The 23,171-nt window shown below is 42.5% G+C and overlaps 1 protein-coding gene across 3 annotated transcripts in view; it reads left to right on the top strand.

Annotated features, from left to right (window-relative positions):
• The first annotated feature begins 5,292 nt into the window (after nucleotides 1–5,292).
• Nucleotides 5,293–23,171, top strand: part of CASTOR2 (cytosolic arginine sensor for mTORC1 subunit 2) — a 122,596-nt gene continuing 104,717 nt past the window's right edge. For 2 of the 3 annotated variants that reach the window (XM_027704948.1, XM_027704947.1), the window contains exon 1: nucleotides 5,299–5,717. In XM_027704948.1, coding sequence (XP_027560749.1) covers nucleotides 5,605–5,717 — 113 coding nt within the window. In that variant the 5' untranslated portion in view covers nucleotides 5,299–5,604. Of the gene's footprint in view, nucleotides 5,718–23,171 lie in introns of all 3 variants that reach the window. The other variant, XM_027704949.1, reaches the window with a different exon arrangement.

Below are 23,171 nucleotides of genomic sequence, written 5' to 3'. Positions count from 1 at the left end.
TGTCTGCCTCCCACAACCCCATAGTGATCTCATGATCGAGCAGTGGCCTATGAATTGTACTTCCAAAATGACAGTGACTGATGGTGTGACCTTGGCTCATTGCCTGCCTTTCTGTGCCTTTGTTTACCTGTTTGTCTAAAGAAGCATTAGCCTCCCTGGGTCAAAAAGGCCTGTGTAACTTCAGCAAGGAGTTCTAAGGTAATTATAGTTACTCAGTAACTTTCACCTCAGAGCAAACTGAGCAAGGAGGCTAAGAAATGTGGTGGCTTCCCTTTTGGTCAAAATCAGCGACTGACCTGAAGGTACCTCTGGTCCTCAAACCTTTAAACAGAATCTGCATTCGAAAGCACAGCTTAGGAGCTGAAACAGATTGCTGTATCCCTTATGTATTGAGTCTAAAAGGGATCCCAGAAACACACATTGACCCTGGTTTCACACCAGAGCTACAGATGTGCCAAGAACTTCATATGCTCCATCTACTAAAGAAAAGCAAATGCTAGTACAAACAACTGCGGCACTGGATTCATCTTGCCTTGGGCATATTTATCCAGGGTACTGCCATTACATCATTCGCATTAGGCCTTTATTATCTGCTATTTTAGATCTTAGAAGCTGCTACAAGCCCTAGTCAGAGGTCAAGATGCTGTTGAACTTCAGATCTTTCTGAAAGAAGAGCATAATTCTGCCAACAGCAGAGCAGTGTTAGATTTACAGCAGTGTAATGTCATACAAATCATGAAAAAAAATTTTATCTAAATTATATTTATTTTTAAAAATAAGGTTTTGTTGCCAAAAATATAGACACTGCATGTTAAAATCCACATGGAAAAGACTACTGTACCTTCATCTTTGAGAACTAAATAAGGTATTTTGGGGCTTTTTTATGCTATCAGAAAAGACCACAAATTATTTAAAAACAAACTTCCACCATCTAAATAAAATAATACCAAAATATCTTGCTGTAGTTTGGAGTAACTGCATAAAACATGACTCACATGTTTAGAAATTCTCCTTTATCTTTCCTCTGTGTGCAGCACTGATCTTCATGAACTGTTTGTCACAGTGCGTAATTACATTCCTTTCACCTAAACTGCATCTACATATTTTAAATTTCTATTTCCAGAAGCTGATTGTTGTTGAGTGTTTCAGTTTGGTTTGGAAGAAATCTTCATGCAGTCACTTGGGTGGTGGACTTCAGTGTGCTTTATGAGAAATTTTGCGCTCAGACAAAATGCAGACTCAGAAGAGCAGAGTCTACCAGAAGACTGTTGGTGACCTGTATTTTGGCTGTCGCTGACAGAAACACTTGAGGCAAAAATACAGACCATCTCCTTGAACTCAAGTTCTTCATAAAACACTGCATTCCTTCTGAGGACCTCACTTCCAGACAAACAGTGCTCCAGAGCAAGCAGGAGATGGCTCTTGCACTGCTCACCAGTGGGAAGGTCCTTGTGATCGTGAGCAGAAGCCAAGATATCTGACAAGTGCCTATCAGTCCAAGTACAGTCTGTATTCTTCTGCTGGAGAACCTCCACCACCTCTGGCCTCAAGGCTTCAAAACCCAAATTCTGTTTAGTGTTATGGCTGCTATCTGACCTAGAGCACTTGGAAATCTCATCTACTTACGACAGCTCATGAGCACTCTGCTTACCATCCAGGCAGCAGATGACTCAAGGGGCCTGGTGAGATTTGTTTTGCTGTTATCTCTGTTTGTGTGTTCTTGTCCGATCCCCCCATTCTTGTGTTCTGCCTGCCCAGCATGTGCTGTGGTAACTGACCCTGGAAGCTGTGTGGGCAGGGAATGGGTTTTGGTTTAAATGAAAAGGTGCAGTTACATCATCTTGCACAACAGGTCCCTGCTCTGTGTCTGGCCTGGGCCAAGTGAGTCCTCTGGAGCTGGAAGAACATGGAAAACTTGGAATTGCAGTAATAAAAAAATATTATAGAATGTTATGTATAATAACAACACATTCTAGGCTGCTCCCTGCATGGAATCTCCCAGGTATACCTGACAACAAAGGATAGAGAGATCTGAATACTAATAACAGCTGGAGGAGGGGGCCTTTAATAGTATTTTGGCTAATTGCCAGGTTGCCTGCTCTTGAAAAATTTGCCTGTGCTGAGCTAGACATATTTTTCATGTGTAGAAAATTAGGTTGTTGGTAGGACTTTATATTTTCCTAATGCTTCCTGCAGTCAACTGTGCGAAGGTTCACAATAGCCATGAGATCTGTGTTTCTAGCTCAAAGGCCTTCAGGCCTTCTTTGAAAGACTTGGAAAACTATAGCAGCTGAACAGGTCCCGGAAAGAAATTGCAATTTTGGAGAGCTCCAGATGTAAACTTAGAAAATGAAGAAGTATTTTTGTATTTTGTGTGTTTGGGTTTTTTTTTTTTCTTGTTTGCTCGATTCTTCTTTTTTTAGTAAATACAGATTACTAACTCAGGGCCTTTTTTCTCCTACCCTGAAGGAAGAACAAAGTCTCTGATGATTTGCTTGTTCAAAAGGTCTGCACTGATTTTACCTTTGGGTCTGTTCTAACATTTCTCATTGTTTCATTGTAAGCATTTTCTGTGGTAATTAGACTGTAATAGCATAATCCCTGGTGGCCTTCCTGGAGTGTCTGGCCTCTCTGAGTTGAGAAAGCTCTGCTTAGTGACAACATATTTTCCTCTAAGTGGGAAGGGGAAGAGTTGATGTTGTGAATGGTGTCCTGATTATGATGGAAAATCTCTTAAAAGAGGGAAGTTTTGCAGCATTTCCTAAAAGTGATTCAGGCTACATTTGTCTGATTTCCTCTGGAAGCTCACAGCAACCAAGATGGTGCATGTTTATTTTGTCTCTGGCTGCTTCCTTCTGGACTCTGTGGTCTGCATTGTCCCAGAGGAACACAGATATCTCTGTGATTTGTAGATGCAGGTGCAGGCATTTTTTGTAGCTGGGCACAGATACATTCAGAGCTTTGAAGTCCAAGACCTTGAACTGCCAGTGGAAGCAGATTAAAAATCCTCTTTAGCTTCCTAAAATGCAATGCCTAGAGTCATCTGAACTGTTGTATGAGGCAAAGAAAGAAAACTAGCTTTTTAAAGGCTTCTAAAAAATGAGGTAGAGATTTGATATTTTATCTTGATTGCATTTCCTCTGAATGATTTTGACGAACTATTGATGTGAATATCTCTAATTTCAAGGGTTTTTCCTTGGGATATAACAAAATTAGGACAGCCTTTCAAAGTATGGCCACAGGCAGAGGAAGAACAGATGTGTCCAGGGGAGAAATACAGCCATCCCATGGGAATGAACACAATAGAAAGCCCTTGGAAATCCTGATTTTGGAAGCTTGTCCCCAGAAGAACACAGGCCCTAAAAACTTAACTTGCAACTGCGGAAGCTCTTCCTTCTCTATAAGGAAAAGGAATGGCTTGGAGTGGGGCTTGGCTAACTGAGCTCTCATCTTGTGCCCTTGGACACATCCTGTGCCTCAGTTTTCCTCTGTGCAGAATGGAAGGGTTGCTATTAATGGTCTTTAGAAAGCTTATTTGAGAACTACTTGTGAAAAGGGCCATAGTGACTGGGGGGTGGTGATGTGTTCCTGGCAGAATCAGTGTCATCTGAAGTCAGAGAGAGCCTTGTACAGAATCTGAATCAGGTTTACAGCCCAAGTCCTGCTTTACAAACACCCCAAGACTGAATTTAATTGCTGTGTCAGCGTGGTGCCAGTGAGGTGCAGCGCTCACAAACAGCGTGGCTGCAGCTGGTTGGTGTCATGACACTCCCAGTGCCAGAGCAGCCCCATTTCTGGGGTGCTGGTTTGGAGGCTCATCCCTTCCTATCTCTATTCAGCCTCTTTGTGTTGAGGAGTAAGGCAAGAACTGGGATGAACAGGCCATTCACCCTTCCAGCACTACAACTGTCACACGCACAAGGCTGGTTTTATATTCTTGACAGCTGTGATTTTACCTCTGTAACATTTCCACGCAAAGTGAGGGGGTTTGCCACTTTATTTTTGCTTCCCAGGGAAATGGACGAGGACTCCCCATCTGCCACATGAACGTATGAAAATGGTAACATTTGACTATTTCCCTGTGGTTAGTGAAAACTTCTGAAGTTCTCCTTATTGTTGGTTTTTGGGTTGTGAAAGATTTTTCCCGATAGGTGCAAAGAAAATGAAACAAACAAAACTAACACCCCAACCAGCTGGGCACTTACAAGCGTTGATTCCCGTGTTTAATTTGTTTTTCTTTCTTTCTTTCCTTTTTTTTTTTTTAAGTGACTGGTCAAAACTGCCCCTTGAAAGCAGTTGTGGGGTTTGGGGCAGGGCAGGGGAGGACAGACTGTCCCATCCAAGTTGGGGGTAGTGTCAATCTGCTAGAGGGTAGGAGAGCTCTGCAGAGGGATGTGGACAGGATGGATAGATGGGCTGAATCCAATTATATGATGTTTAACAAGGCCAAGTGCCGGGTCCTGCACTTTGGCCACAACACTCCACGCAGTTTTACAGGCTGGGACAGAGTGGCTGGAGAGCAGCCAGGCAGAAAGGGACCTGGGAGTTTGGATTGACAGGAAGCTGAACAGGAGCCAGAGTGTGCCCAGGTGGCCAAGAAGGCCAATGGCATCCTGGCCTGGATCAGGAACAGTGTGGCCAACAGGTCCAGGGAAATGATTCTTCCCCTGGACTCAGCACTGGTGAGGCCACACCTGGAGTGCTGTGTCCAGTTCTGGGCCCCTCAGCTCAGGAAGGACATTGAGGTGCTGCAGCAGGTCCAGAGAAGGGCAACAAGGCTGGTGAAGGGACTGGAGCACAAGTGCTGTGAGGAGAGGCTGAGGGAGCTGGGGCTGTTCAGCCTGGAGAAGAGGAGGCTCAGGGGAGACCTCCTCACTCTCTGCAACTCCCTGACAGGAGGGGGGAGCCAAGTGGGGGTTGGTCTCTTTTCCCGGGCAACCAGCAGTAGGACAAGAGAGCACGGTCTTAAACTGCACCAGGGGAGGTTTAGATTAGACATTAGGAAGAAATTCTTTACAGAGTGAGTGATCAGACATTGTAACGGGCTGCCCAGGGAGGTGGTGGATTCACCGTCCCTGAAAGTGTTTAAGATGAGACTGGATGTGGCAGTCACTGTCATGGTCTAGTTGACGAGGTGGTGTTGGATCATAGGTTGTATTTGACGACCTCAGAGGTCTTTTTCCAACCTGGTTGATCCCGTGATCCCGTCCCGTCCCGCCGGGGCGGCGCGGACTCCAATTCCCGGCATGCAGCGGGGCGCGGCGCAGGCGCAGGGCTGGGCTTGAGTGGCAAGTTGTTTGTTCCAGCGAGCACCAGCTGCTCGGCGCCCCGGGCTCCGCTGCTCCTGCCCGGCTCCGCTCCGCGCCCCGCCGGCCTCCCCCCGCCCAACTCCGGCACCCTCCGCTCCCTCATCTCCCAGCCCCCGGAGCCGGGAAGGGGCAGAAGGAATCGAGGGGAGGCGGGGGAGGAACAAAAAAAAAAAAAAAAAAAAAAAAAGAAAAGAAAAAAAAAGGCACCGACGATAACAGCCCCCTCCCCCTCCCCATTCAAAAACACAAAATAAACCCCAGGAATAGATGAACTACAAATGAGAAAGAGGAAAAGATGGAACTGCACATCCTAGAGCACAGGCTCAGAGTGGCCAGCATAGCCAAGGAGAGCATCCAGTTGTTTACCTATGGATTAATCAAACTTGCTTTCCTGTCCTCCAAGACGAGGTAGGTGCTGGGGATGGGGCAGTGCGGGGGCGCCCTCCCTGCGAGGGGACGGGGTGTTGGGGGCGTACCCTCCCTGCTCCAGGGGGGCTCGGGGCTGCAGGGTACCCTCCTTCCCGCACAGGGGCTGGGGTGGGGGTGTCTGCCTGGCAAGTGAGCACAGCAGCCTCCTTCTTGCAAAGGGGGTGGGTCGATGGGTGCTCTTCTTAAAAAAAAAAACCAAAAACCAACCAAACAAAAAAGGCATCCCCTCCTGGGATGGAGGACACCCCTCCTTGCAAGGGGGCAGGGTGTTGGGGTAGGGGACACCCTCCTTCCTGCAAAGGGGCACGGTGCTGAAGGGGGGGGACACCCTCCCTGTAACGGGGCAGGGTGCCGGGGTGGGGGAGGGCACCCTCCTGGAGCAGTCAGGGCGCTGGGTGAGGGGGTCTTGGGCGTGGGGGAACACCTGGGTCTTCCCTGCTCACACCCACTATCCCGGGACCGGGAGATGGTGATACCCGCGGGTCAGCGCTCGAGTTCGGGGTGTCCCAGCCCGGCTTTGGGGACCCCCCGCCAGCAGCGCCCGGGCCGGGCGGGATGAATGGGAACAGGTGGGGGCCGGGGGGCCCGGCCGGGCCGGCAACAAAGGCAACAACAGCGGCCCGAGGAGGAGCAGGAGGAGTGGTGGTGGTGGGTTTTTTCCCTCTCGCGCTCTCTGTTTTCTGGGGTTTTTTGTTTTGTTTGTTTTTTGTTGTTTTTTTTTCCCCCTGGTTGTTGTTCCTTGCAGTACTTAAAACGAAGCCTCCACACGCGGGTTTGTTTAAAAGGTGCTTTTCCAGTGCTGCCAAATTGGAGGGAGGTCGAGGGGCAGCGCATGCCTTGCACTTGAAAATTGTGATATTGAGTAATATGGATTGTTATAGCTTTCGGGAAAAGAAAAAAAAAAAGAAAGAAAAACTTAGTAGAAGGCACTGTGAGAATTTTTATTTTTTTTTAAGAAGAGGAAACAAGATAGTGTGGTCAGTTTATTGAATGTATGTAAGGTGCTAGGCCTGTCACACAAAACAACTTGAATTGTAATCGTGTATTCTTCTGTCTTCACTTAGCTTGGTGACTTTGGTCTATACAGAAAAAGAGAATGTAAATAACACGACTCAAATTCTTATTTTTCCTGCCTGATAATTAGTATTTCAGTTTTTTCCCCACATTCATCTTGAATAGCGTTCTTGTATGAAGGTGGGAAGTTTTCTTTGGCTGTAGGAAAGTAATAAATAGATAATAAATTTACTTTTTATTTCTTAAATTGTTTTATTCCAATCTGTAATTCAATCCTCTCTCTGTTATAATGCTTATGGATGAATGGAGCTATTTGTGATGTAATTTGATCACAGTCCCTTATCTTATGCATTGAAATTTCACTCTGATTTGGGGCTCATCCCATTTGGCTCACCACTGACATTGTTTGCTGAGTAAAGTGTATCAGCACCTTGTTTACTGCTGTCCCTGAGTACTCCACAGGACATTAAAATAGAAATGTATGACTGAAGAGCCTTTAATGTGTTGTTTTATTACAGTTGAAAGTTGCTCCTGATTTTTTTGAAGGACTTGTTGCTCCTCCTCCCATGCTTAAAATGTCACTGTTAACATCAATAGTGAAGTCTTTAAATCTGCACTCCTAATGCATAGACTGGAGTTTTGGAGGTTGTTTCTCTGGGGTATTATATTTTATTTTTCTTTTTTAAACTTCAAGGATGGTCCTGTTGTCTTTTTGTTTCACACTAAATTTCACATCTTCAATGTTAGAGAGCTGTGAAAGGATCAAGGCAGTAAGATAACCCCTTTGGAGTGTGATACCTTGTCCTGCATTTGGGTGCAGCACTTGACAGTTTCATATTGTCTTTGGTTGCTGTGGTGTCTGTCCCTTTCCACATACACTGTGAGTATCAATCTTTTCCTTAGCTTTTGTGGAATCTTACTGATCAGGAAGAGTAAATGTTTGTGTAAAACTTTGTTGGCATGGGAAGCCTCTATTTATTTCCCTTTTGTTTGTTTTATTATTTTTGCAGACAGTAGAAATGCAGGGGAGAGAAGGGAAAGTTTGTTTGTATCATTCTTAAGACAACTGACAGCACTGGAACCTTGCTTTTTCCCTTGTGCTTTTGCCTGCCCTGATGCAAACAAGGTCCCTGCCCCACAGATCTCTCTGATGAACACCAAGTGTATGAGGAAGGTGAGGGTCTCCAGGAGATGTAGCTCCATAAATATATGATCCCACTGTTTCTTTTTCCTCCTCCTTTAAAAAGTGAATATGCCCAGGAGACAACAACTTTTTATGGGGGTGCAAGAGACATCTCTCTTCCTGACCACCCCATCTGCAAAGGACCCATTAGGGGACGAAAGGGGAAGGTGGCCCACATCCCTGCTAACCTTTTCTGATGAGATAGCAAAGATGCCAGTTACACCACCTGCATTTTTCCCAGTGAGACCTTAAACGGAGTTTTTACCGGTGCTGCAAAGCTGCCAGTAAGAAATAATGATTTGTGATCCAAAGGGGTGGCAGTGACATCATCAATATTCTTATGTTGGTCCTGCAAGAAACTAGAGATTTTACATAGCCACCTGTGAGAAGTGATTTGGAGGGTCTCTTTTATATTTTTCTTAATCCTCTTGGGAAGAAAAAGTAACAAATCTCCCTCTTCGTTTGGCCTTTTGCCACTCTCAGTCTGCCCTTGTTAATGACATGAGTCTTTTAATTTAGCTTCTGTTACAATAACAGTATTTTTTGTAACAAAGAACAGCAATTTTAAAACTATTCCGATGGCTGGAACCAAGGCAGCAGTTAACAAGGTGAAGAGGTGAGACCAGTAGTGAATAAAACAGTGAGCTGAAGTGAGCTGAAAGAAAAACACTATTAATCATAACTGTGTTAGGCATGCCGTTTTTTATGCAAAGTTGCATTAAGAGAGGTACTTCAGGAATAAATAACAGTGGAACTCCTGAGCAGTTACACTGAGCACTGTGCTCCTGGTGCTCTGCTTGTGTCAGTGCAGACTTGGTGATTCCAACGGGCTCTGCCAGGTACCCAGTGGAGGAACAGATCCATGTCATTTTTAGTTGCATGCTGAAGATTTGCACGTGTCTGATCTTTTTGCTGTTCCTCTCATCGTCATTCTGGTGTTTTACTTTGTGTTGGTTGGAGCGTGTTGCTGATAATGTCAAGGTCATGGGTTCAATCGCCGTGCAGGCCATTTGCTTCAGGGTTCTGTGATCCCTGTGGGTCCCTTTCAGCTCAGATTCCTCTGGGACTCTGTGTCTGACTTGAGGATTTTTACCTATTCAGAAGGTGTGCAGTGTGTTTAGGTATGTAAATATAACAACTGTGTGTGGCTTCACCATTGCATCCTTTTTCTTTTGCACATGCCTCTGTAAATGTTGGTTCTCTGGGGCGGGGAACTGTGCTCATCTGGGAACTCCCACCTTCAGCCTGTGTGCTGCAGAGCAAGCGGCTTCCCTCCCATCAGAACTGCCTTCGCTCCCTGGGTCAGAGTTAAACTGTCTTGGGACATGTGACACAAGTAACCTGCTTGAAGACTTGATAGACATACTAATATGTTGCTATGTTCTTGGACTTGATAGACATACTAATATGTTGCTATGTTCTTGTCTTAAGTTTTTTTTTTCCTAATGGCAAAATATTATGTAACTGCATCTCGTTTTAGTGCATGGGAATTAAATCTGAATGGAGGGGAAGGACAGCCTGGGATGATGTTTGCACTGAGCCACTAGTGCATGCAATAGGGAGAAGGAAGGTGAGCCTGACCTTGTGTTTTGAGTGTATATAAAAATATATGGAGAGTCCAGGAGGATAAAGTGGGATGAGGATTCTTCCAAGCACTGTATTTTATATGATGTAATTAGCCTGATTTCTGGGTAATGCTTTGGTAGACCCCTGAACATCTGGAGTCAGTGAGTTAAAAAGTAGCATTTCCTGTCTATTTCAGTACCTCATATAAAGATTTGGTGGTAAACAGTGAAATAAAGTAGTTGAGGGAAAAAGGTATATTATTTAAATTGTAATGCTATTAAATTATAACCAGAATGAATCGGAGCCATTAGTTTTTTCACAGGGCTGGGTGATTAAAGTAATTGTAGGTCGCTTGTCTGGCATCACAAACTTTAAAAATCTCGGAGGGTTTTTGTTACTCTTTGGTTTGAGATGGTCGTTATGTCAACACACTGAAGAGAAGGAACAAGTTCTGTATGTGTAAAGGATGAGATTTTGGTCACAGAAGTTTCTAAGGCTGCCATTCCAAAAGCATCTGTCACTCTTGGTTCTTTTTCAAGATGCTCTGATCTTCTTCTGAAGGTACAGTTTGTGTGTATTGGTGACTTGAAGCAGAATTCCAGGCTCTTTGCAAGCTTGCAGGTTTGGCACTAAGTACAGTTGGCTGGCCAGGCGAGTGAGGTGCTTCCCAGAGAAGCTGGAGGAGCCAGGCTGGGCTCTGCTTGTCACTCACCTCTGCCATGGGATGCTCAGAGGCAGGAGGTATTCTTAGCGTGGAGAGGTGCTTAAAAATATTCATTCTACTAAAAGTGTAGGAAGAAGTGAAAACTACGATAAACTGTACGGAATAAGTTGATTTTTTTTCTTTAGTTTGTGAACAAAAAACATAATTTTGTGGTGGTATTTTTGGTAATCTGTCCGTTTTGCTTAGTAGTAATTGACACCTCTACTTATGAACAGTGTGCTGTTGCTATTAATATAAGTGTTTCTCATTCCCTGATCATTTGTTTACTGTCTAGGTGTCCTGAAATTGGAGATACTGTTATAAAAAGTCTATTTTGGATTTCAGAAAATAATAGGACAAACAAGTGCTTAAAATGTATCCACGCATCATTTAAAGGCACTCAAGAGATCAGCAGCCTGTTTCCTTTGGTATGAACACAGAAAAACGTGTCTTCTGTGCCCTTGTATGAGATACAGATCGGTCTGCAACACTACATGATTATCTGGCAAAGACAACTCCTGGAGTTAAAACCTTTTTTTTTTTTCTTGTGGCTTCTGCCATCCTGTGCATCCAAGGAAGACTGAGTAAAGGCTTTTGGCAGTTATAAGACAGTGTCTACTCATCTAAAACAGCTGTTTTCTTTTGGTGTGGCAGACTCACAAACGTCTTGAATATTTTCTTTTCTTTTCTGGGGGTGTATGTGTGTGTGTGTTATCTGAGGTTTGGGGACCGTTTGTTACAGAAGGACTGAGTGCTGATGTCCAGACACCCCAGGAGGCTGGAGTATGGGAAGCCTCATGGCTTCAAGCCTACCTGCCCTTCCCCAGAGCACTTTGCTGCCTTGCTTGTGTCACTGTGTGCATGTGTGGTGCTGAACTTGATGGTGGATGTTCAGAATGAGTAGAGGTAGTAAGAGTCAGCTAACTGAGAAGGAGAGAGAATAGAAGTTACTTGTTTGGGCTAAGGAGAGACATAAGTGCTTTAATTGTGGATGTCATCAATTTATGTGCAAGGCTGCTGGGTGTTTCAGATGCTGCAGTGTTTTAGAGTGTTAAACCTTGGGAAGAACAGGTTTCCTTCCTGATGGTCTCTTTTCGTTTATCTACAAATGTTGTTATTATTTCCCTTTCTTTTCTGCTTCTGGCACACAGGTGACCAGTGGGGCACTGCCTGATTTTGTCTTTTTTGCCTGATGGTTCTGTTCTGTGGTCCTCAACCTACCCTGTGGTCCCATCAGGCTGAGGCTGATGCCGTGTCAGAAGCTGACAGGAGTGCTTAGAAACTAAATGAGATTCAAAAGGTAGACCATAAGTGCTGGATCAAACCCACACTGTAATACTGGGGAGCACTAAGTGGTGGAGAAATGTTGATTTATATATTGTACTTTTAAAATAAATAACTGCCTGTAGTTTGTAGTGGGATGGGTGATTGTCCTTATTTCCAATGGTAAATGTTTCAGTCCATTGGCAGAGCTGTCACATGGATGAGATGCATGTTCTGTGGATAAGGTACAGCAGCAGTAATATAAAAGAAACACCAGTAGTGCCCATTCATCTTGAGTTGAGAAATAAAAAAGAGGAAAAAAAAATTATCGTGTAACTCATTAAAGATCCCTTCAGCTGAATATTTGTTTATTACTTTGAGATTAAAGTCAATATTTAAATGAAAAATATGACTTTTATTAGTTATTAGATGGCTCCTCCTGCAAGCTGGGTACTCATGCTTCAGCAGTATAACCAGTGCAGGTCTGCTAAGGGAAAGTATGAGTATTGTGCATTTGTCATTGGGAAGCAACAGCTGAGTTGTTCATTAACACAATAGTTTGAATCCACAGGCTACTCCTCCACTGAGTTAAACTTAAATTAGGCACCATTTGATGGCTGAACTGTTTAACAATGCCTTGTTTGTGCTCTATAAATATGTAAATCTTTCCACTTAATTCTCTTTTTTTTAATCTGTTGAGCACACTACCTCATTTATCCAACACACAACTTCTTAATCGTCCTGCGTGTTTCAGAGTTTTAATATATTTGGACAGGGGCTGCAATTTCTTTTTTCAGAGGAAACAGTGCAGATTTGTTCTTTTGTTTACTGCCAACTCCAAGGTAAACTCCAGCTCTGATCTGTTGGTAGCTGAAGGCTGGTAAAGGAAGAATTATACAACAGGAATGTGAGGAAATAAGTCCATTCTTTATAGTTCAGAATCAACAGCCTGTAAGCTGCAGCTATCATTTCAAAGTAAAAAAGATCTCTTCTCCCCCTGGAGCTCAGCTTGGTTTTGTGCAGCTAACTGTAAGATATATTTGTTGAGAGAGAAAAAAACAGACAAAAATGTTTTATTATGGGACAAAAGAAATTAAGGGTGATTAAGCCAGTTCCGTGACTATACAATCCCGTGTTAGTTCCAGACATTCTGCACAAAGTTTACTGTGCTGACCATGGAAACAGAGTATCTGATCTAATTTTTGTGGGCTGATGTATAATAAATGTTTTGTACTGGTTGATAAAGTTTTATTTTCACATCCAAAGAAAAGCAGTGAATGCCTAAACTTTCTCACCGACCAGAACAACCTTACTTTGGTCTGTTAAATGTGGTTTACTTCAGATTAAAATAAAAAGCCTACTTCTGACCTGCAGTCTGCTTTGGGAAGCTTCCAGCAGTAATGCTGAGGTACCAAAGCTGCTATTTAGCACAGTTGGCACATGGAATAGAGAAGTGGCAAGTTTGCTTGGTGGCAGAAAACCATTTGTTAATCCTTTGGGGGTGATTTTGTGGGGATGCCTGGGTAGGCAAAGTGATTTTTTCAGACCTTTGTGGTCCATTTAAATTTTGTTAACGTGGTGGAATAAAAGTTTTTAAGATATTGTGCTACTTACTGGTCAGTAGTTGTAGGGAGACGTAGGCTGTTATTGGTGGTAAGCTGTTCTTGATCCAAATTCTTTCAATACAAATTGTTTATAATAGGAACCAAACCTTCTAGTAAGTGTGAATGTGTATTTGACCAAGATGTAACTGTAAAGGAAAAGTTCATTTTCTTTGCCTGCAGAGTTTTAGTGCCCTTGTTACAGAGGATACTGGAGATGCTATAAGGTGTTGCTGTTTAAGAGTAAAATGCAACCTTTAAGTCTTATGCAAAGTATTCAAATAGATGAATTTCAAAAGTTGATGCTGAGGGAATTTCTAAACCTGAGAGAGGAAAATTTACAGGTTTTGACATGGGTGGAACAGTTAAAACATAGGTGTGACTCTCCCTGTCTTTTTCTGTTCAGGCTTTTTAGAAGAGAACTTGGGTGCAGAGAATTTGGGTGATGATCTGCACTAGTTTTAGTAATACCTGAATATTTATCCTAGTTCCGTGGTTAAAAGATTGGCATTTGACCCTTTCTTATGCCACACGTGTGTCCTGTTTTACAGGGTGAGTTGGTTGAAGTTGACAAGTCTGAGACCTCGATTGAAATGGCCCATGTTAATGTGGTTTAAATTTGTAGCTTTTATTTCTTTTCCTAAAGAAAGATTGACTCTTCTCTCTTGATAACCTCTAAGGCACTGAACTGCATGTAGATGTAGTCTTGGGAGGAAGAAAAAAAAGGTAGCTCGTAATAATGAGAAGGATATACTCTGTATTCATCTAAGCAACTGTATACATTTACATAGATTTACTTAGTCTTTATTTTTATGCTTTTTTGAAAGTGATGGATGACTTATCACATGATTAGTCTTTGAGTTGTGATGCTTTTCAAGCTGCTTTTGGGTGGAAATTGAAGCTTGGTTATAACATGGAAAACAAACATTTTCATTTGCTCTTTTTAAACTACTACACAATATTAAATGTGCTAAGTGTTTAGGGAAAAAAAAAATCTCTGCCTATTTTGTGTTTAGAACTAAGCAGTGTAATGTGACCTGTACTAAACAAATGAAGCTGGTGGTGCCTTGAGGCTGTGCTTGGCAAGGCACTGGAGCTGGGACGTCTCAGACTCCCACACCTACTTCTTGTTTGCAGACTGGAAGAAGAAAACCCAAGTTTACTTGCTTTTTCAGTTCCTAATTGTTTCTCAACCTGGAACGAACCAGTAATTATTTTGAACTAAACTGAGTAGTTTCAAATAAGGAAAATATTCTCCCATCTTGCAGAAGATGCTGTTGCTGTCAAAATCTGGTGTGTTGCATGAGTGGACTTGTTCCCGTGGCTTTATCACTGATTTCTCCTCTGCTGACTTGTTTCATTTGCTTTGGAGTTTCAGCAGGAAACATCTTTTTATGAGTGTTGTTTACATTATCTTATTTACACCTAGGATGCCATCAGTCCAAAAATGTTTGGATTTTAGATATTCTTCTATTAGATGAGCTAATGTTAAAATAAAATTGTGCTCTTAATTGTTTTCACGTTCAAACTACTTGGTTGCAAAAGGGGGATGTTAGAATTGACCTTTCACTGCTGTGGGGATTTAGGACAGTTGATGATATACTGAGATGTGTTTTGAGTAGCATGTTATTTACCCATTTGGCATTTTTGTAAGCCAAGTAGAGTTTTAATGTGCATTACTTGTTTGTGTCTGCTGAGCCAGCAAGGTATAAAACCACATGCTTGTGGCTTGGTCTCTCCTGAGCTTACTGCAGGTCTCAGACTAGTTAGTGAATGGTTTTCTGTGGTGAGCGGTGGGTCTGTGTGCTTTGCAATAGTTTCCTTGCATGAACTAAGGGGTCACAAATTGACATAGATTATTTTTGTCAAGAGATCTTTCTTCAGGCAAAACCCAGCAGTGTGGACAGGTTATGGCAATTTCTGTACAGATGAAATTAATACATTATTCTGGAAAATGAAAGGGATCTGAGTTACCTGCATTGCAGGGTAGGTAATGAATGGTATGTACAGATTTGCAAAACAGCCAGATTCCTAAAGAACAGGTCATGATTTTTAATGCAGTTTGTTTTTTCTTTTTTTCAATGATTGCTTTCTTTTCAGTGTTCCTGGCATGCAGGTATAATGGTATTTTGGTGACTGCCAGGAACCACTTTCTTTGCTAGACCAGTGTGATGCTGGCTAAGCACAGAAAAGTTAGCAAGAATTCAGCTTGATCGGAGCAGGCTTGGTGGTTTAATGGGGGGAGAGGAAGAGGAGGGGAAGTGACAAAGCCCAGAGTTGGCCTTGTGAATGAGCATGGATGGCTCATGGCCTGGGAGCCTCACCTGGGACTGATGGTTAATGCCACAGTGGAGCCTTAACCTTTTTGTGCAGTTTGTCCACGCCTGGTGCGTTGTCACAAAATTAGGAAATAGCAAATCTTCACAGAATGGATGAGGTCGAGAAGGATCTCTGAAGATCATGTAGCCCAACCTTCCAGCTCAAGGCAGAGTCTAGAGCAGGTTGCTCAAAATTTTGTGCAGTGGGATATTGTGCTTAAAGCCATGCAGGGAGCTTTGCTCTCTGCTGTGTTAACATTTTGTTGACCTCGTTGACATTTTGATGCTTTGCTCCATTTGGCATTACTTTCCACATAGCATTATAATGTGTAATTTAATGTCTCATTTAAACACGACAACGTGTTTTTTGAATGTGAGTGAAACTGTACAACCTCTCGGTTATGGAGAGAACTGTTGGTATGGATGAGAGACTCTTTACTGCAGTAGTTCATTGGTCCTTTATGTTGCTCTGTGAGTATTTTAGGCGAAACTGTGTATTTGCTGTAAACTGTGAAAAAGTAGCTGAAACAAACTAGAAGCCGAAAAATTCCATAGCTGGGTAAGAGCAAAGCTTGCCTTGGGAAAGGGCATGTACTCACTTCTGGGCCAGTGCAGACAGCTTAATTCCAATTTGTAATGGGGTTAGATAGATGTACAAGACTAATGAAGGTTCCTCTACCCAAGTCCTCTACACAGAAGCTTTATTCATGTCCTTGATGCAAGTAAGGTAAAGTACTAGAATGGCATGAAGTCCAAATGTGACTTGGTTTGACTTTAATGTGCCACTGCTCGTGTTGTGGTGCCCTTCAGTAAAAGTTGTGCTTTGGTTATTGGGCAGTTTCTGAAATCCCACTGTAACAGTGGTCATGTGATGAAACCATGCTGTAGGGAAGGGTTTTCTTTGTGCTCTTCCTATTGGTATCAGGTTACTGCAAGCATTTCTGAGTGGTTCTCGTAATTCCTGTACGTGCAGTCATGTTGTTGGCTTTGTCTTGTCACATTACCCCTCATAGTGCTGTGTTCTGGGGGCTGTGAAGGCCTGACCCCAGGACAAGTGCTCTGTGTCTGTATGTAGGGAGAACCTCGTGTCTGAGGAAGGGTAAGTTTAGAAGGGAAGGGTTTGCATGGAATTGCTGAGCTATGCCCCGGTAGCTCTTATGCTGTGACAGGCCAGAAGTATTTCTTGTTTGCACAAGAGTGTTAAATCAGCCCAGAATGACTAATCTAAAACGGCTTTGTGTGTTCTGTACCCATATGAATGGCTCTGTTCATTCAGATGGTGGTTGAATTGTAATCTTAGGCAATGATTTAAATATGAAGTAGTCCGAAAACAATATAGTTATCTAGTGGCTTTTAATGATCTTGTGAAGCAGTGTATTTTGAATGGATATCTCATAAAGGTGATAATGACCTAATTATTGGTAGGGGGGAAAAAGGAGGAACAAAGTCAGAAGTAATAAATAGTATGTTCATATGTATGTTATATGCTTCCTATAAAATTTGTGTTCTTTTGAGGTGTACATGAGCATATGCTCGAAATTAACTTTCTTCCATGTTTATAGTTTATCACTGAGGCTTTCAACTGGTGCATCCTTGGCTGTTAGTCTGTGTTTGATAGCCTTCTATGGAAAGGTATTGCTGTTTATCTCGCTTTGAGTTTTTCTGCTGCCATAACCATGTGTTTTTCTTATGGATTTTTGGATGGCCACACTACTTATAACAGTTAATGGCTCTATCTCTAGGTGCAGTCTTCGTTTGCTGGATTACTGAGGGGGGTCATAGCAAAGCATTTGATGAAATTCCTGTCCCTGAGTCAACAGTTCCCATCTCCAGTGTTGTGGAAGTTGCTATTAACTTGCTGAGTGTGTTTCAAGTTCATGAGAAAAAAAAACCAAAAACAAAAGCCAAAAACCTACACTTTGAAGCCAAATCATTTTGTTTATGTTTATGGCACAGGGATGGTTAATTTGGAGTTGGAGTGGAAATGGTTGACTTATTAACCTTCCTTTACTGCCCAGGAGAATGAATGGTCAGATGATTAGATCTTGTTGTAGGGAGAGAAATAATTTATTTGTAAAGGTATGAAGTGTATGAAGAGCAATGGTGTTAACCTTTATTCAAAACTATAGGGCTGGCTTTTCCTGTATGTGTTACTAGTATCACGCTTTGAATATTACATTTTCTTATTTTGTATTTTTATGGTAATGGTTTTTCCCTTTTACTTGGGTTTGAAAAAACTCAGTGGCAGGAATAGAACAATTTCTGGATTCAAAATAGAGTGGTAAGTTTTACTTGGCCTGTTTAAACATATTACTGATTATATATTTCTTGCAGGATCAGCATAGAGAGAAGGACAATGAAAGAATTTCATTGTGTTCCTTAAATGAGTCTTATATAAAACGAAGTTTAAAATTAATTAGGACCTACCTATTAAGCACTTGTCAGATGTTCTCAGTGTCAGGTTTTCTTCACATTTAATGCTCACTTTATATCGTGTCTAATGTGAGGTACATGATAATATTTTCAGAATCACCTAAGTCCCATTAAAAAAACCTGACTTAAGCAGTTGGGTACCCCAAGGCTCATTGGAAGCCAGTGGGGCTTACACTCCAAAATGGCTGTTGTTGTTTGATGGGAAGACATTTAAGGATCTTAAAAATTTTGCCTCCTGGTCAGACTAGTTGGCGACAGTCAGGACAGGAGCAAGGTAAAAATGAAATTGAGGGGAAGGCTTAGTCTGGCTGCTCATGCAGGCAAGAGTGAAGATGTATTTCTGAGAATTAGTAGAGGGAACCAGAAGGAGGGTCTCTTTGTTCTTCTCTCTCCACATAACCAGGTGGGTTATGGGCTGTCTTGGCTCCATGTCTCCAGCAGTCCCAGGTCCTGTGGGATCACCTGGTACAGCCTGTTCTGGTTGTGCCTTTGAGAGCTGGACAGATGCTGACTGGATTTGCAGAGGGAGAAACTGAGGAAGGCGAGTCCCTTACCCATCTCACACAGCAGGTCTGCAGTCGGACCTGACTCTTGTTTTCCAGGTCCTGCATAGTGTTCACCACTAGAACTACTACTTTTTGGTAGTTCCACCAGATGAAAGTCATGATTTCAGTCCCTGTGTTTATTAGCCACTTTGAAGTCCTTGTCATTCAGCTGCTGCTTTCTTTTTCTTTCACCTTTTTTCTTCCTAGGTTTGGATTCGTTAATGGAAGTGTGCTCTGTTGTCTCTCCTTGTACCTTGAGAGAGCAATGTTAGCTGGAAGATGTCCATTTGAAATTCCAGTAGTAACAGCAGTCTTCCTGAGAGTCATAAAGAAAACCACCAGGAATGTACTCATATGTATGTGTGGCTTTTTAATACACATAAACACACATGTATATGTACATATGTGTCACTCCAAAGTCAGAGCACTCTCGAAAAGGAAATTGCCTCAGCCAGAAATGAGAGGTAACTCCTGCTGCCACATGTTTTTAGGAGTTCTAATAGCTGTGCTTGAGAACAGAGAATGTCTCTCTTCCCAGTATCCTTCAGATGACAGCTGCCACAATGAAGGCTGAATATGAAGAATACATTTTCCTGTGGCTGTATCCTGGGCACAAGGAGGACTCTACAGCTCACAACAATAGCGGAATACAGAGCTGCCAGCAGGCAGCCTGAGTGGACAAGTATAATCATGTACTGCTCTGCTTTCAAGGAAATTACAGTTAGTGCACTGACTTGCTCATAATAGCAATGCATTGTTTAGCTTAATAACTTACCAGCTCTCCAGGAACCAACTAGTGATCACTGTCATCATACACTGCTAATCATTCTGTTCTCAAATTGTCCCAAGATGACCTGTCACATCACCTATTAAACAGGCAAACTGAGTGCACTGTAATTTATTTTTTTGAAGCTCTGAGGAACGATATTGCCCACCTTTTTTGTTTTCTTGTTTTGTCATTATCTTTGTCATATGTAATTGTGCCTGTAGTTTTTTTTAAATGTTGAGTTGAAAGGACATTGTCAAATTGTGTTGGGATTTTTTTAGATTGATAGAGTTTTTGTTATTGCCACGTTTTTGTGATGACTAGTAGGTAACTGAATCTGAAACCTGCCTTTTAAAGAACATTTGTTTTTCATAAAGCGTTTGGGGCTGGGGGTGATTTTTTTTTGTGGTGCTTCTCTTTAGTACCTGAGCTCCTGTCAATCACTAGTAAGTGTAGCCTGACAATGGCCCTCTGTAGTCATGAAGAATGATTATCCCTCTTATATAAATGTGGAATTTAGGCACAGAAAGATTGAGTGATTTACCCAGAGGCATGCAGGGACTTGTGGAAGAACAAGACAGAGGAGCAAGCTGGTTTGAGTCCTGATCCTGATAGGCTGTATATCCATGCTGAATGCGTTCTGGCTTCTTGTCAAAGGGTTATTTGTGAGCTCTGAGCTGCTGGCACTAAAGGAGCCTTGTAGCATTTTTTCTGATGGAAAGTGGCCACAGCTTCACTTGCAGACATTGAGATGAAAGATCTAGAATAGTGCAATGTACCAAACCTGTGAGGACACCTGCCTCTATAACTTGCATGTCTGCGTGCCCCTCACCACGAAACGATCTCCAGCCTGTTCCATGCTTAGGACTGAAATGGTGAGTCAGTTGAAAGGGGAGGGAAAAGATGGATGTGCTCATCTGAAACAGGCCTCCTTGCTGTTCCAAACAGTGCAGGCAACTGAAGGATGGTATCTCCTGATCTCAGGAATTCTGCAAACTGGGGGGTGGGCTAATTTTATTAGACTCGAACAAGTTCACCAGGATTTAAATGAAACCTGGAGTGTTTTTCTGTCTTTTCAGTTGTTTGCTTTGGTTTCATCTCTCCTGTGTCTGTCTTGAGAAAGACAATTGTATCTCTTGATCAGTGACGACCAGAATTAAAATAGGAAGGAGCCTTCTGCTGCAAGATTTATTGCCTGGCACACCTACATTGTCTGATGAAGTGTCATCTTTTGTTATGTTTTGAGAAGATGCTGTCTGACTGTGGTATCTCTGAACCGAATGGGAAGACGTTTGGCCACACCTGTTCTTGTCAATTATAGCAATCTTGTTCTGGCTCAAATTATACAGATCTTTCTGTATTGTATTGAAAAATTTAGGTGCAGCCTCTGCTAATAAACAGAAAAGATCAGGTTGTTATAAAATGGCAGTCTCTACAGAGGCTTGCCTTTGCATATGCTTTAAATGCTACTTCTGTCAGCGAGAAGTGAGAAAAATGCTAAGTATGTCGTCCTCAGACAACTTCCTACCTGAACTTTACGGTGTGACTTTTCCATGGGAATATTTCCCACTTCTCCAGGAGTTTGCCATCTTTCTTTGAAAACAATTGTTCAGATAGTTCCCTGCTGCAAGTTGTCCTGTTTTATTGGCTCTATTTGTTGTAGGGCCAACAAATGATGTTCAGCCCAAACTCCAAAGTGTTACTGGTTCATTGTATTTTACATTCTACAAAGTTGAAGGGCATTGCCAGGTGAAAAGGTAGAATAGAATAGAATTAGAAAGCCTAAAACCTCCTATTAAACAATGCCAGTGTGCTCTTTAATACAGCATAACCACTGTGCAATGATTTGCCTTACTGTGTGTTTTGAAATGTGTTTGACTTGGAAGTTATGCTTGACCAGAGCTTTTTCTTGCAAGAGGTATGTCTGTCTTTACCATGTCTACGGATGCAAGAGGGGAAATGTCAATATACAAGCCAATGATTTTGTTACAAATCTCCATGGGATGCCCTGATAACCCAGTTCTGTGCCTGGCAAAGTAAACGAGTTAGTCTCTGTGTTGATGTTGGCGAGTTAAAGCCTGGGCTGAAAAATTCACGTGAGAGGGAGTGTTTCTGCAAAACCCTGTTCATGCAAATTGGACATTAGTATGCTTGAGGTTTCTGTGAACAATGCTGTGTGTACAATGCATTAAGATCCTTGGATTAATTCATTTTATATTAAAGCCAGGTCTTGATTATTTCTGGTGAATTGTGTGAATGCTGAAAGTCCTGTACAAAGGGGACAAAACATCTGGATCTAGATGAGCAGATTGGAAGCAACATGGCATTTTGTTGTTGGTTTCTCAGCTTGGGAAACTCAGCAGATGACAGGATTGCTGATGGTTCTTTCCCCAACATCACATTCTAGACTCATTTGTGTGGTTTCTGCTACTTAAACTTTTATTTTGCCAAGGCTCTCCCGTCCCTTTGTTCTCCTGGCTAACTGATGTTTGCAGTGTTCCCGTCCTGTTGCAGGGCAACTCCGCCGTGGTTTGAGGCTGTTGTGTGTTGTGAAGTGTGAGTGTGAAGATGCTGGTACTCAGTGTGATGATTGCCTAAGCCTTGCTCTGTTACCTCTGACCCTTTTATTGCTGCCTCTGTGGCTGTGAGATTCTGTTCAATGCAGGTTTGTTGAAGAAAAAAATCCATGGTGGCTCTGTGCCATCATTTCAAAGAACAGCTATTCACCAGGCTCTTGATGGAGAGGTTTAAGAAGAAATTATTTTGCTCCTTGGGCATGAAAATGCTGGTTAAGAGTGTAACTGGCACAGGACTACCTTTGCCCTGGGAATCTGGCCAGAGAGAATTTTTTTCATTTCCATTTAAGCTGTGGGTCTGCACCCTCAGTAGGCTTTTTCATCGATGTTTTGTTTACAGCTGTCAGTGCCTCACAGGAGCAAGCTGTGATGTCTTGCACTGAGAATAGCCTGTGATGCCTCAGAACAGCTCTCCAGCTGCTTGGCAGTAGTGGACTGACATGCTGGGAGAGGGAGGATGCAGGGAAGAAAGGGTGCAAAGGCTAAATCAAGGGTCTAGGAAAACTTGCATGTTAATTTTGGGGTTGCGTTGAGTCTTTTTTCTTTTTTTTTAATTGTGAAATTGAGGGAAACATCTTCTCTAGACTCCTCTTCTGTAAGCATAGGTGAAGAGATTGATCCCTTGGGTACAGGTGACAATAGTGCTGCCCCCTTTACACTGCCTTTGTTTAGAGCAGGAAGGTCTGAAGTTTGCTACTGCTGAAATAATTGTGGTAAAATCATCCAATCACTTTTTCTTCAACAAATCCCTACCTCCAAAATGAGGCAAAGATTTGTTGAAGATAAAGTTATTGGATCTTGGCTCATTTTGGAGCCTAGTTTTGTCCTTTTTTCAGGCACCTTGTATGGTTGTATCACAGCTGGCAGTGATACAGGCTCATTGCAATCCAGGCAACGAGGAACTCTCAGGCGAGGAAGAAGCTAACTGGAGCATGGCCCAGCACTGAATGGTTTTTGATAGACAATGAGCAAGTTAAGACTGTGTAACAGGAGAAATCTTTACTCAGTCACAAGCAGTGGCCATACTGACATTAATGTAATTGGAACGGACAGACATTTTCCCTATCTGTTGATAGATTTGAGTGTTACTTTCTTTTCCCAGTACACTTATATTTAGTTTTTAAAGTAGAAGATGCACAGCTCCAGAATGAAGCCTCATGCACCAGCTGAAACTTTACAGCAGTTGTAGCTTTCCTTATTGCAGCCTCACATGAAACTGAAGCTTATTTTACAGAAATCCAGTAAACTACGCCTCAGCATTTTTTTGGACAGCTCAGCAGTGACTGGCTTGGAAACCTTAACATAATGTTGTATTTCTGTTGTGCTGAAAGCTTGCCTATGATTTAGTCTAAAAGATTCTCTTCCTGTCTTCCCATCATTTATTCCTCTCGGCACAAAAAAAATACCTTGACATTGTGTGAGCTGATTTCCACGAAGGTAACGCTCTTCCCTGCAGAGAGTCTGT

Source organism: Neopelma chrysocephalum, unplaced genomic scaffold, assembly GCF_003984885.1.
Source record: "Neopelma chrysocephalum unplaced genomic scaffold, ASM398488v2 Primary Assembly neopelma1_299, whole genome shotgun sequence".
NCBI lineage: Eukaryota > Metazoa > Chordata > Aves > Passeriformes > Pipridae > Neopelma > Neopelma chrysocephalum.
Note: the sequence above shows the minus strand (reverse complement) of the source record. Positions and strands in the feature narration are given on the sequence as shown.